Here is a 12,417-nt window from a genome sequence, read left to right as displayed (position 1 = left end):
TTCAGAAGAACGGAAATCATTCTCACTGGCTGATTTACCAGGATCAGGGTCTTAGGCAAGCACAATCCCATCATTTAATACACACTGGCTTTCAACATTTAGAATATTAGGAGCCAATAGGCAATTCTTTCACATTTACTCTTTAACACCTCAGCCAGTGTGAAATACCCAATTTCCAATTCTGTAAAATGGAGATATTTCTTGTGCCTCCCTCATTAGTCTGTGAGTTCCTGGTGTAGGCATGTCTCTCATCTGTGTTTTCCCAAGCACTTAGTACAGTGCTGTGCACGCAGCACTTTTCTCTGGCCTCAAAGAACCATTCAAATGATCTTCATTTTTTTTTTCAGAATTCTAGTAGCACTCATTTAGTCTATGACACAATTTGATATTTGGGTACTGGCTCTAATGTGCAATACTCCCTGAAGGTACTTAACAACAATGGAAATGATATAAAATGACTAAGAAGCAAAAGCACCTCAGATACTCCTGTTTTTGGCTGAGTTAATTCAAAACAAAGCATTTTTAAGGCTTCAAGGACCTTTTCAAAGAATTAAGAACAATGCCAAGTCAAAAATTCTCTGAGTGGACAACTTGAGGCTTAGTGCAGGGCTCTGCACACAGTAAGCCCTTCAAATACCCCCGATTGGTTGAACATTCTACTGTGACAAAATACGTTTTCTGGATGCAAATCTCACACAGACATAATGCGGCATACGTACTTAAAGCTCTAGAATGATCGGGATTCCTTATTCCTTTTGCCCGTAACCTCTGAAGGAGAACTGTGGAGGACAACTGTTTTACAAGATAGACCGCCATGGAATAATTCTGAAAAATAAGCATCAAGATTGGAAGTCAGACGAATCAGGTCTAAATATCTGTGTTAGAGGCGTACAAAAACAGTGCATATTAACACACACACACCCCGAACTAAGTTCTTTAGCCAGCTTCCAATGTGGGATGCCCAAAATTTCACAAGATACTAACTGTACCTGGGGGCTTAACCACTGTATTGCACCCATCTGAAACAATCCCCCAGTGAGGACAAATGAAAACCCTGGCCAGTGCCTTGTGACTTGAGGTGTAAGAATTACCACTGACGGGAATGCCAAGGTAGCAGACATTGCTGGAAAAGTAATTGAAATTCCAGTTGGGTCTGGCTGTTTCTTTCTACCTTTTCTCCCTTCGACCAGATAGATCTCTGATTGTTAGGGAACAGGCCTCTAAGCAATATGACCATTGGAGAGTTCAGGTGAGAAGGGAATTTTCGGGAAGGATCTGAACGGTGCCGGCTGGCATACTGGTGTGGAAATACCCATTGCCAGCATGGAGGAATAAACAGATAGGACTCAGAAGAAGGAACAAAGAAAGCAGTCAAGCAACAAGCCTAGGCAGAGTGGAGAGAGTTTGATTGGGTAATAGGAGGTAGAGACAGCAGAGCCACAGAGAGAGTAGAACAGGATTCTGGAAGGAGAAGTTTGAATTTGGTGCTGGACCCATGGGAAGAGATCCAAAGAGGATGATGACTGCATGCACAATAAGGCCCAACGTGGATTTCCATCGTATATACGATTTTGAAAAGCAGGATTTCACTCACAGTGGTCTATGGGAGGCAAATCTGTCATTTCCAAATTCATCAACAGTATATCCTGATTCACAGGAAAAATTGCTGCATAGAACATAGCATGTTCTTTAAAGAAGAGTCAAAACACAGGCAAACAATAGTGGAATTCATAATTCATGAAGTACTGGAAACCAAGTTGCTTTTAAATTTTCTATGGTTTCAGAACACAACCTAAAAATCCAATATGCTACAACAGTTCTTCTTTCAGCATTAAGAAAGCCTCTTCATCTTTATCACTTGTTTGTTTAATGCCTCAATTATGATAGATGTTTAAAAAATGCTAATTAACACTGTGAAATTATTTACTGACAGCTTGACTCTAAGGAGCTAGAAACTTGCCTAAGGCAACCTCTTCGTAAATCTTTAGAAACAGATAGAGTAGAAACCACAACTACAAGTTTGGTGTAAAGGTATGTTCTCTCCTGTTGAGACATGTAGCCTGACAGAACGGAAGAAGGTAGGAGGAAAGAAAAAAAAGTCTAATATTTTAAAATGTCATTTGTATCCATAACAGGGAACTAATTTTTACAGTCATTAACAGAGATCCAACCACAAAAATGTGTGCTCTTGCTTGTTGGAGAGATGGGGAGAGGAATGTTTTGGGCTCATTTATCTCTCTTTCCCCCGACGAGTTCGAAATGTCTCATCCAAAGGTACGGTACAGGGGTGGCTGAGCCTCAAGAACCCAAGAGCCACAAACCAAAAACACGACGTGGCCAAGAGCTGCAGATTGAAAAATATTCCTTACCCAGAATGTCGAGCGGACATTATGGAGGGAGGAGCGGGGGGCTGGATGAAGGGGAGGTACAGTGGACAGCAAAGGCGGCCGACGAGAGACGACTGGGGCAGGAGCTGGGGATGGGAGGGGTGGGGCAGAGGGAGAACCAGGTAGTCAGTCAGTCAGATTTACTGAGCTCTCACTGAGTGCAGTGCTTGGGAGAGGACAATACAACAATAAACAGGCATGGTCCCTGTACGCAACGAGCTGACAGTCTAGAGGGGGAGACGGTCGTGACTAGGAATCAATAAATCCCGGCCCTGTGTGGATGGAGGGATGTTCCCAACAATAAAAGGCAGAGCCTAAAAGGGCCGGAGCCGTGGCATACGGCAGTCATGGAGAAATAATCCAGAACGGAGCAGAGCCAGGTGAGCCGCTCAGCAAGCGGAAAAGGGCAAGCCCGGCTACATGGTGGCTCACGAGTCACCATGTTTGGCCACTCTCGACTTATCGCTGCCCATTAGGGAATTCACCTTGGCTTTCAAGCCTGCGGGATTTCTGAGGTCCTATTGGGAAGTTGGCATCTTCAAGAGAGACGGTTTTTGTTGGGACATCATCTCCTTTCTCCTTTTACTCTGTCCCTAGCTCTGCGGGATTTTGTGGTCTTACTTTCACGTTTGAAAAAGCATTTTCACACCATTCCTGGGTGCTATCACAAAGAAAGCAGACTTTACCAGTCAAGAAAATACTAAGATTTTGATGGATGGCAATTCTAAGAACAAATTCAGAACAAGAAATCACCACCACAACGACCCAAAGATCAAGATGCAAATGAAAAGACTTGTATTGTTGATTGTTCAGGAGCTTATTTTCTTTGACTAGGACAGGCTGTTGAATATTCTGGAAGCAATATCACTGTTTAAATTATGGCAGGCTATCCTAAAATTTGTTCAGTACAATCCATTTTGATTAAACAGAAAGAGTTGGGGATATAGAACAGTTATATGGTTTGTACATATATTTTTCCATCATTGCACTTTGAACAAGGAGAGATCTTGTTCAAGAAGTAAGAGTCTTTAAAATAAAGATGCTCCATCACCTCGCCCCCTCCTACCTCACCTCCCTTCTCTCCTTCTACAGCCCAGCCCGCACCCTCCGCTCCTCTGCCGCTAATCTCCTCACTGTGCCTTGTTCTCACCTGTCCTGCCGTCGACCCCTGGCCCACATCATCCCCCTGGCCTGGAATGCCCTCCCTCCCAACATCCGCCAAGCTAGCTCTCTTCCTTCCTTCAAGGCCCTACTGAGAGCTCACCTCCTCCAGGAGACCTTCCCAGACTGAGCCCCCTCCTTCCTCTCCCTCTCCTCCCCCTCTCCACCGCCTCGCCTTACCTCCTTCCCTTCCCCACAGCACCTGTATAGATGTATATATGTTTGTATGTATTTATTACTCTATTTATTTATTTATTTTACTTGTACATATCTATTCTATTGATTTTATTAATATGCTTTGTTTTGTTCTCTGTCTCCCCCTTCTAGACTGTGAGCCCACTGTTGGGTAGGGACCGTCTCTATATGTTGCCAACTTGTACTTCCCAAGCGCTTAGTACAGTGCTCTGCACACAGTAAGCGCTCAATAAATACAACTGATTGATTGATTGAATAGTCTCTGGCTTCCAGGGGAGAAAAAAAAGAAAAACCTAAGACAACGACACTTCTTTCGTAACTGAATATTCCATGTTCTTCTTTTCTGCCATGAATAGAAATTCATGAAAAAAAGTTGAGTTCTCTTCTAACAGTAACCAAAAATTATACCCTCCACTACAAGTTTGGTATTCCATTTCAAAGCTACGGAAATTTACATTTGAAAATCAGTCAGACCTTTCCAAATCTCTTCATAAGGAAGCTATTTCAAACTAAGTGAAGGCAGGGCTGAAAGCCCCGATTTTGAAAATCAAAAGACAGCCTTGAAGCTGGCTTAATTTAAAAAATGGGATTAACTTCCTGAGTGTCTCAAGCCATCACTTAAGGGCCTAAGTTTCTCTTCCTTGCCAGGCCGCACCCAGGGAAGGTGTACGGGAGAGAGCCAAAGTCAGAATGGGCCAAATGTGACGATCTGGTCCAGGGATGGCAAGGTGTGCAGGTATCACTGACTGCTTCTCGGCAGGCAGGGAAGCAGTTAAGAGCAGAAAGGCGGCAGCGTCTATCGATCTTTGAGTCAAACCTCTGAGCAGAAGCAGCCCTGGTCAGGCCTGGGGAAATCCAGCCCACGGGCCCAATTTGGCTCACCCCCTGTCCAAGCCCATGATGGCCTAACCGAGATCTTACCGGTCCACGTCATCTTTCTGTGACCTTCCAAAAAATAAGCCTGCACATGGCTCTGCAGGCCCTGCCCCTCAAAAACAGCTGCTGGAGGCCCCGGGACCTATCCAGACCCAACTTACGGAAGCAGAGTGTACTGTTTAGAGTATGGACCTGGGAGTCAGAAGGACCTGGGTTCAAATCCCAGCTCCGTCACTTGTCTGCTATGTGACCTTGGACACATCACTTCACTTTTCTGGGTCTCAGTTCCCTCATCTGTCAAGTGGAGATTAAGACTTTGAGCCCCCATGAGGGACACAGGCCATGTCTATCCTGACTAGTAAAAACGTGGACTTCCCCACCCCCAGTTTGAAAAACAGTGAGTTCTAATCTTTAAAGTCAGAAAGACCTGGGATCTAATCCCAGCCACCCCACCACTTGTCTGCTGTAAGACCTTGAGCAAGTCACTTCACTTCCTCTGTGCTTTTTTTTTTGATGGCATTTATTAAGTGCTTACTATGTGCAAAGCACTGTTCTAAGCACTGGGGAGGTTACAAGGTGATCAGGTTGTCCCACATGGGGCTCACAGTCTTCATCCCCATTTTACAAATGAGGTAACTGAGGCACAGAGAAGTTAAGTGACTTGCCCAAAGTCACACAGCTGACAAGTGGCGGAGCCAGGATTTGAACCCATAACCTCTGACTCCAAAGATCATGCTCTTTCCACTGAGCCACGCTGCTTAATTACCTCATCAGTAAAATGGGGATGAAGAATGAGAGCCCTGTTTGGGACTCTGCCCAACCTGATTAGTTTGTATCTACCCCAGTGCTTGGTGAGGTGCCTGGCACATAGGAAGCACTTAATACCCATTCCCCTCAAACCCCCCAAAAAAGTCCTAACCCTAAACCAAAACTCAGTCCTAATACCCACGCCATCCAGCTTAGATTCATCTAGATACTGCAATTACTTTCAAAGAAGACATGGGCTGAAATTTAAAACACAGGGCAGAAAACAATTTCAGCACACTACCCATTTTGCTTTGTCTTACTAAAGAGATAGTAGCCGCTTTTATAGGATGAACCTTTCCTGATTCTCCACCAAGCAAAAAGAACAAAGAGCTACTTACTCTTCCGATTTCTGCAGTCCATGAGACCACGATGGTGTTTGGTACTGTCGTGGACAGCCGGACAAGAGAGGTGATATTGATGGGTCGGCTGGGTCGCTTTGGTTCCACACCATTTTTGGTAGGTGGAAGGTAGCCCTGAGAACAAAATAATGCATTTATATTCGTTCTAGTCCCCAAACAGTTTCATTTTTCTTCCTCTAACACCCCCAACCACTATTTGTTTGTCCTTCTAGACTATAAGCTCTTTGTGGGCAGGGAATGCATCTGTTATATTGTACTCTCCCAAGCGCGTAATACAATGCTCTGGACACAGTAAGCGCTCAATAAATCTATCGATTGACTGATTAAGCACTTAGTACAGTGCTCTGCATGCAGGAAGTGCTCGATCGAAACGATCGATTGATTTAAAGGTATAAATATTCTCATTAAGGCTCAAAATTGCGAATGCTAACCAGAAGTAAAAATGGTTAGCTCTCGTGCTTTAAGTCCCTCTCGTTGGTCAAAGCTTAGTTCTCATCCTGTTCTTAGACCGCAAGACTCCTCGGGCAATCTGAGGTCTAAAGGTTTGCTGAGGCAAGTCTAGGAGAAGACAATAAGGTTAATAATCACTCAGAGACATCAGGAAGGATTACATACAAGAATAAGTACAAACAATTAAGAACCAGGCTTACAAATATAAGCTTAAGGATCAAGGGACCTTTTTTCCACTTCATCTGCACTGACTCTTTCTTCCCTGCCTTTCCACACCAAAGAGCTGAAACAATAGTGTGAGGCTTCTTGCTATGTCTCTTCTTTCCCTTTGACTGTTGTATTACTTCTAGAGAGCATCAAGTTCCCTAATCTGTACCCTTATCTTCAGATCCTTCCCTGAAAAAAAGTACATACCTTATATTTCGGAATAACACCCGTACAATTGGGTCACCCGCTCCATTTTTTCAAGATAGAAAAATACAATAAAAATCAACCCTTCCCCACGATACCATGCGGTTTCACTGAAATATTGTCAGGCTGCCCATTCAAAGAGCTCTTCAGAACTTACTGGAAGGCTGCAAGGTTTCCCATTAACTTTCACACAAAGATTGGGTGGGAAGTGATCTTCTTGTGGACAACTGGTTTCTGATAAACAAAACCTAAAAAAGTTACACAGATTTATCAGCTTTCATTCTTAAAATCTGATCCAGATTTATTCACAGCTGAGTATTTATTCCACACTTGATTTTAGTAGATTAATCCCATTTTCCAGATGAGGTCACTGAGGTGCAGAGAAGTGAAGCTACCTGCCTGAGGTCACACGACAGACAAGTGCCGGAGCTGGGATGAGAACCCAGGTCCTTCTGACTCCAAGGCCCGACTCTATCCCCTAGGTCACGTTGCTTCTCTTTTCCTTTCTGGAAGTCACTCAGGGCCCACTTGGGATCCACACCCCTGGGGCTTGAAGGTGAAGAGCCAGGGCAGGGCTCGGGGGTCAGAAAGACGGTCAGCCGATAAATCGATTGACCAACTGGAGTTGGTCAAGTTCTTTCCAATTGTGGTCCTATCCTCTCTTGGGACCAGCCAACCAAGGGTGGATTTCTCCTCCTGACTCTCCCTTACCTCTGTTGCATTGCACTATTGCCCAAGTGCTTAGTTAAGTGCTCTGCACATAGTAAGTGCTTATTAAATACCACTGACTGATGAAGTGACTGACTTTGGGACTCAATAAAGGTTTGAAGACACCAAGGGGTTTGGAGTAAAAGGGAGCCCATAAAGAATAGGGCTTTACAACAATGCCTCAAGGAGTCTCTGAAATAGTGAAGGATGGTGCACATGAAAGCAAGAAGCGGAACTAGAGATCAGGGTAGCCATATACTCATAATACATCCCCTTAGTAAATGTTTAATCTTGTGGGCCAAAAACCCATTAAGACATCCATTTCTAAACTCAGCATTTAACCCTCTTTGGGGGAAATAAACTAAGAATAGGCATGTGATTCAACAGTGAGTACAGGTTACAGTGCATGTGCCATGGAAAAAAATGGCTCCTATCAATCCTCTCCATCCCATCCTTTAATCTGAGATCACCAACAGAGATCTGTGGGTTCCCTCTCCTCCTAAAGGTGAGGCTTGACCCACTCTCAAGTGCTAGTAATGCATTTTGTGGGTAATTTTTTACCTTTTAAAAGAAAACAGATGCTGTCAGCTCTGCCACCACAGTGCACGGTTTGAATAGGATGTGATGGTGGAGTTAGAGACCACTCTTCTGGCGCCTTGCTTGGAGGGGAACGGTTGAGGGCATGTGGGAGATGCAGCAAGCACCACAATTCGAGTTTCCCTCCACAAAGGGTTTGTTGGGAACCCAAGCCCCTCGAGAGAGGAGAACTGACTGTACTGTCCCTTACACTCTGTGGCATTCCTTACATTAGAAAACTAATCTATCCCAACATGGGCACTCTCCATCATCCCCTGCAGAGATTTTGCTGAAAAACAAGCCTGGAAATGGATCCTAGAACTCTCAAGCACATATGATTCCCTTTATCCCAAGGAAGTTGGTATCGAGTTACCGGATCCGCTCCGTTTGCTGCAACACAAGATGTGCCATTCTGTGTCTGGGCAATCGGTTGCTTATGAAATTCCTCATAAGGGAGTTGAATCCCTTGATACATACCACTTCCATAAGAAGACTGCCTCCCCTTAATTGGGATGATAGCCAACTTTGAAAATTCCCCCAATCCTGAACCATAAGAGGGTGGCAGGGGAATGAAAAAATGAAAAAAAAAAGTCTGCATGGTGGGGGGAGGCTGAGGAGACTTATAGGGGTATGAACACAAGGAGATCACACCCAAAGACTTTAGGATAATCTGTACACACAGCACCCTCTAAACATTCGCAAGAAGCGTGGTTCTGAGAGGGAAACAAACTCCTTTGAGAAATCATGCCTTTGTTAAAGTGACAATTAATGCTTTATTACACTTATTTACTTTTTTAAAACCTACAAATTGATTCTCCACCAAAAAGCCCCAAACATACAATGGACTTTTCCCGACAGACTGCTACCTGTAAGTCTGGACATCAAAAGCAGAATGAGCTTAAATCTTCCAGTTGTATTCAAGATTTCTTCTATAGCTAGCGTCTATCCCTCCTCCCCAAATTAGCAGAGGACCCTATAAGTAGCTTTTAAAAAAAATTTCAATTTACTGAAAATGGCATCAATGTTCCACACCGGGGCTAACTCTTGGGGAGCCAAACCACTGAACCAGAAAATAGATAATAGGATTACATCTAGGGGTGGAGGATTTCAGCACTTTAGTTTATTTAGGCAACACAACGGCCTGCCACTGTGGTAGGGTGAAGTCTCTTACGGTAATTTGATCCTCAAAGTACAAGAGTTTTTTTTGGCAGGGCTTTGAGGGGAGGAAATCCTGGGGTGGCCATTAGTTCATTACTGAGCAGTTCTGTTGGGCAAGTCACAAGGTACAAAGTTGGAGTAAGATGTCCGCCTTAGCGCTTAGTCCAGTGCTCTGCATGCAGTAATCGCTCAATAAATACGCTTCAATAAATGACTGAATGAATGCCTTTGGAGTTCTGGAGGACTGAGGAGCCCGGGGAATGGATGGGGTCAGGAGGAGAACCATCTTTTTCTTCAGACAAGGGAGTCTGAAAAGTTCCCAAACAGCATAATGAGGAGATAAATGATGAGGATTTCTGCATGCTGTCTTGGAAAATTTCCCAGCTTTTCTCCTGCTTCGCTTCCCCTCCCCTCTGCCCTGACCTTCAAAATAAAGGTTCATTCGGGTCAATGGGTGGGGATTCTGGAAGAAGGGGCTTACAGCACATAGGGATAATTCCCAAATACTAATCTCCTGAGGCTCAGTGGGGTAGGCTGGGGGATTGATTCCTTTACCAGAAAGCCTGGGAATTGTTGACTACTTGACTGGATCTTGGCTGCACAAGTGGGAGCAAGTGAGTTAAATTCTCTCAAAGCATTGCTCCCTGACCTTAGTTGGAGACGGCAAGGGGCTTTTAAAAGAAAAACAAAAGCAAAAATAAAAACCTCTCTCCATTTCTCTTTCACTAGTCTGGGTGTTTGACTCTCCTGCTGTGACTATTAATATTTATTGATCACCCACTGGGTATTTTTCATCAGCCCCTCTGCTCCTCCACAGAACAAAGCCCTAGGTTTTGCAATTAAATATCAGGTGGTGTTTCCCATGAGGTGCCCTGGAACAGGACTCAACTAGTTCTCCCACTGAATATATACATCAGACCAAATACCTTCACTTGATTAAACAGGAGGGGAGAAGCTGAAAGAGATCCAACCAGGAATGATAAGCAGATCATTACAATTCCTGGAATAACTCTTCTCCACTTTGGAGAACCTTTTCTTTCTCCCAGCACACCTTTATATCAGGGATCTCATTCTGTCTTCTTAAAATCGCAATGAATTTGGGGCGGGGAGGGGAGACAAACATTTTTACACCGGTTTCACAGATGGGGAAACCAAAGCTGAGACAGATGATTTGCTCAAGGCTTTTGGGCAAGTTGGTGGGAGAGCCTTTCTCTAGATGCACTGCTTCCAAAAGGACTGTCATCCTACTTGCTTTTGGAGAAAGGGACTTTTCTGTTGGGATGATAAAGCCCTGCTTTCTCTACCCAGTATTTGAAAGCATTTTTCGCTATTAATATTTAAGGAATGCATTTGCTGAAGCTTTTCAATCATCTTCTTGGGCAGCTCCGCACAGTTGATTGCCAAACTGAAATTGGACACTTGAATAGCTAGGGCAAAGTCTGCCTTAGAGCTAAATGGACAGAGCTACAACTAGGAAAATTGTTCACTCCATCAGAAAAACAATGTTAAAAACTGGGAAAATTTGGAAGTTAGGAAGGTGTCCATAATTCCGTTTCTGGCCACATAATTGCTAACCACTTACAGTAATAATAGAGGAAGATCAACTTTATGAAAAGTGATGAAATATTCCAAGCTTAAACACTCCGGACTTTATCATTGTACATTCCCAAGCACTTAGTACAGTCCTCTGCACCCAGTAAGTGCTCAAAAAATACCACTGATTGAATAACAATTTGCGGAAAGAGCACAGGTTTGGGAATCAGAGGTCAAGGGTTCTAAATCCTGGTTCCGCCACTTGTCAGCTGTGTGACCTTGGGCAAGTCACTTAACTTCTCTGTGCCTCCATTACCTCATCTGTAAAATGGGGATTATGACTGTGAGCCCCACGTAGGACAACATGATTACTTTGCATCTACCCCAGTGCTTAGCACACAGTAAGCACTTAAATACCATCATTATCTTTATTTTTATTCAGTAAAACTGTACCTTAGCTGGACCTGTACTGTGAAGTCACATTTGGTCCCAGAAATGTCCCTAGAAGAGAAAGGACAAAAAAAAAAAAAAAAGAAAAGAAAAGAAAAGGAGAAACAGTAAACTTCGGGGCATAAGTACAAGCTAAAAATCAATGCTGCTACAGGAAAAGCTTTATGCACTAAAATAATCAAGATAGAATTGCTTTGACAGTCACAGCAGCTCTACAATGATATTTTTAGTTAGGCTAAGAATACTTGAAACTCAACCAGTATACATTTAGTTTTATTCCCATCTTAGACGCCACACTGAGTTCCAATTGCCAATCCTGAAAGTTGTATTTGAAGATGGGCAGGGAATGTGCCTGTTTATTGTTGTACTGTCCTCTCCCAAGTGCTCAGTACAGAGCTCTGCACACAGTAAGCGCTCAATAAATATGACTGAGTGAAAGACACACTTACATGGAGCTACTGATCTGCTGGACTTGCTGGGGAGTCAATGCAAAGGCAAAACAGGTTTCTCGAAAACGCTGGCTGTTGTCTGAAGCTAAAGAGAAAAGGCAGGCATTAATTTTCACATTCACGGTCAAAGACATCAGCAGGGGAGATTCGACAAAAACAAAGCAAAACAAGAGAGCCACCTGCCATAAACTGAAGGGATTTCCAAATAAACCAGTTTCGTAGAAGCAGGCGATGAAAACTATGGAATTGAGAAATTGATGCCACAGCTGGAACGCATCAAGGGAAAGAATGTTTCTATTAGCTTAAAAAAAACAACAGATTCTTAGAAGACAACACCCAAGTGTTGAGTACAGAAAAGATCCTATCAAAAGAAGCACTAATAAAGGAATGAAAATCATGATGTAAGGTATGTGTGCATGGTGCCACTAAAGTGTGGAAACATAACTAGCATCTATTGAAAAGTAAAGAATCTCAACAAAGAAGGTAAATCTTCCTAAGGCTGCATGAATGTGACTGAGAATTTCCACAATAAAAACACACAAACACACACACTTCTTTAAGATCTGCAACTCAGGAACATCTGGGCTTCATTGACTACTTTTAGGAAACTCAGCATTCCCTCCCCTCCTGCTATGCTCTGACATCAAATCACTGTTAAAGCAGAGAACCTCAGCAAAACAATATCACTTTATATGACAATCAACCTACGGTATTTACTGAGTGTTTACTGGGTGCAGAGAACTGTACCAAGACCTTGGAAGAGTACAATACAACAGAGTTGGTAGACACGTTCCCTACCTAGAAGCAGCACGGACTAGCGGACAGAGCCCAGGCCTGGGAGTTAGAAAGACTTGGGTTCTAATCCTGCATCCACCTCTTGTCTGCTGGGTGAACTTG

The 12,417-nt window shown here is 43.6% G+C and overlaps 1 protein-coding gene and 1 long non-coding RNA gene across 8 annotated transcripts in view; one reads left to right on the top strand and one right to left on the bottom strand.

Annotated features, from left to right (window-relative positions):
* PIAS1 (protein inhibitor of activated STAT 1) overlaps positions 1–12,417 on the bottom strand; it is a 163,263-nt gene that overhangs the window by 27,556 nt on the left and 123,290 nt on the right. For all 7 annotated transcript variants that reach the window (XM_038767232.1, XM_038767236.1, XM_038767233.1 and 4 more), the window contains 5 exons: positions 11,521–11,605; positions 11,075–11,122; positions 6,804–6,894; positions 5,765–5,899; positions 720–825 (listed from right to left, as the gene is read on the bottom strand). In XM_038767232.1, the coding sequence (XP_038623160.1) occupies positions 720–825; positions 5,765–5,899; positions 6,804–6,894; positions 11,075–11,122; positions 11,521–11,605 (465 nt within the window). The remainder of the gene's footprint in view (positions 1–719; positions 826–5,764; positions 5,900–6,803; positions 6,895–11,074; positions 11,123–11,520; positions 11,606–12,417) is intronic.
* LOC119945937 lies at positions 768–3,313 on the top strand. The gene is made up of 3 exons (XR_005456342.1): positions 768–865; positions 2,136–2,274; positions 2,985–3,313. It is a non-coding gene; the product is annotated as an uncharacterized LOC119945937 (long non-coding RNA).

Source organism: Tachyglossus aculeatus, chromosome 26 (genome assembly GCF_015852505.1).
Source record: "Tachyglossus aculeatus isolate mTacAcu1 chromosome 26, mTacAcu1.pri, whole genome shotgun sequence".
Classification (NCBI taxonomy): domain Eukaryota; kingdom Metazoa; phylum Chordata; class Mammalia; order Monotremata; family Tachyglossidae; genus Tachyglossus; species Tachyglossus aculeatus.
Note: the sequence above shows the minus strand (reverse complement) of the source record. Positions and strands in the feature narration are given on the sequence as shown.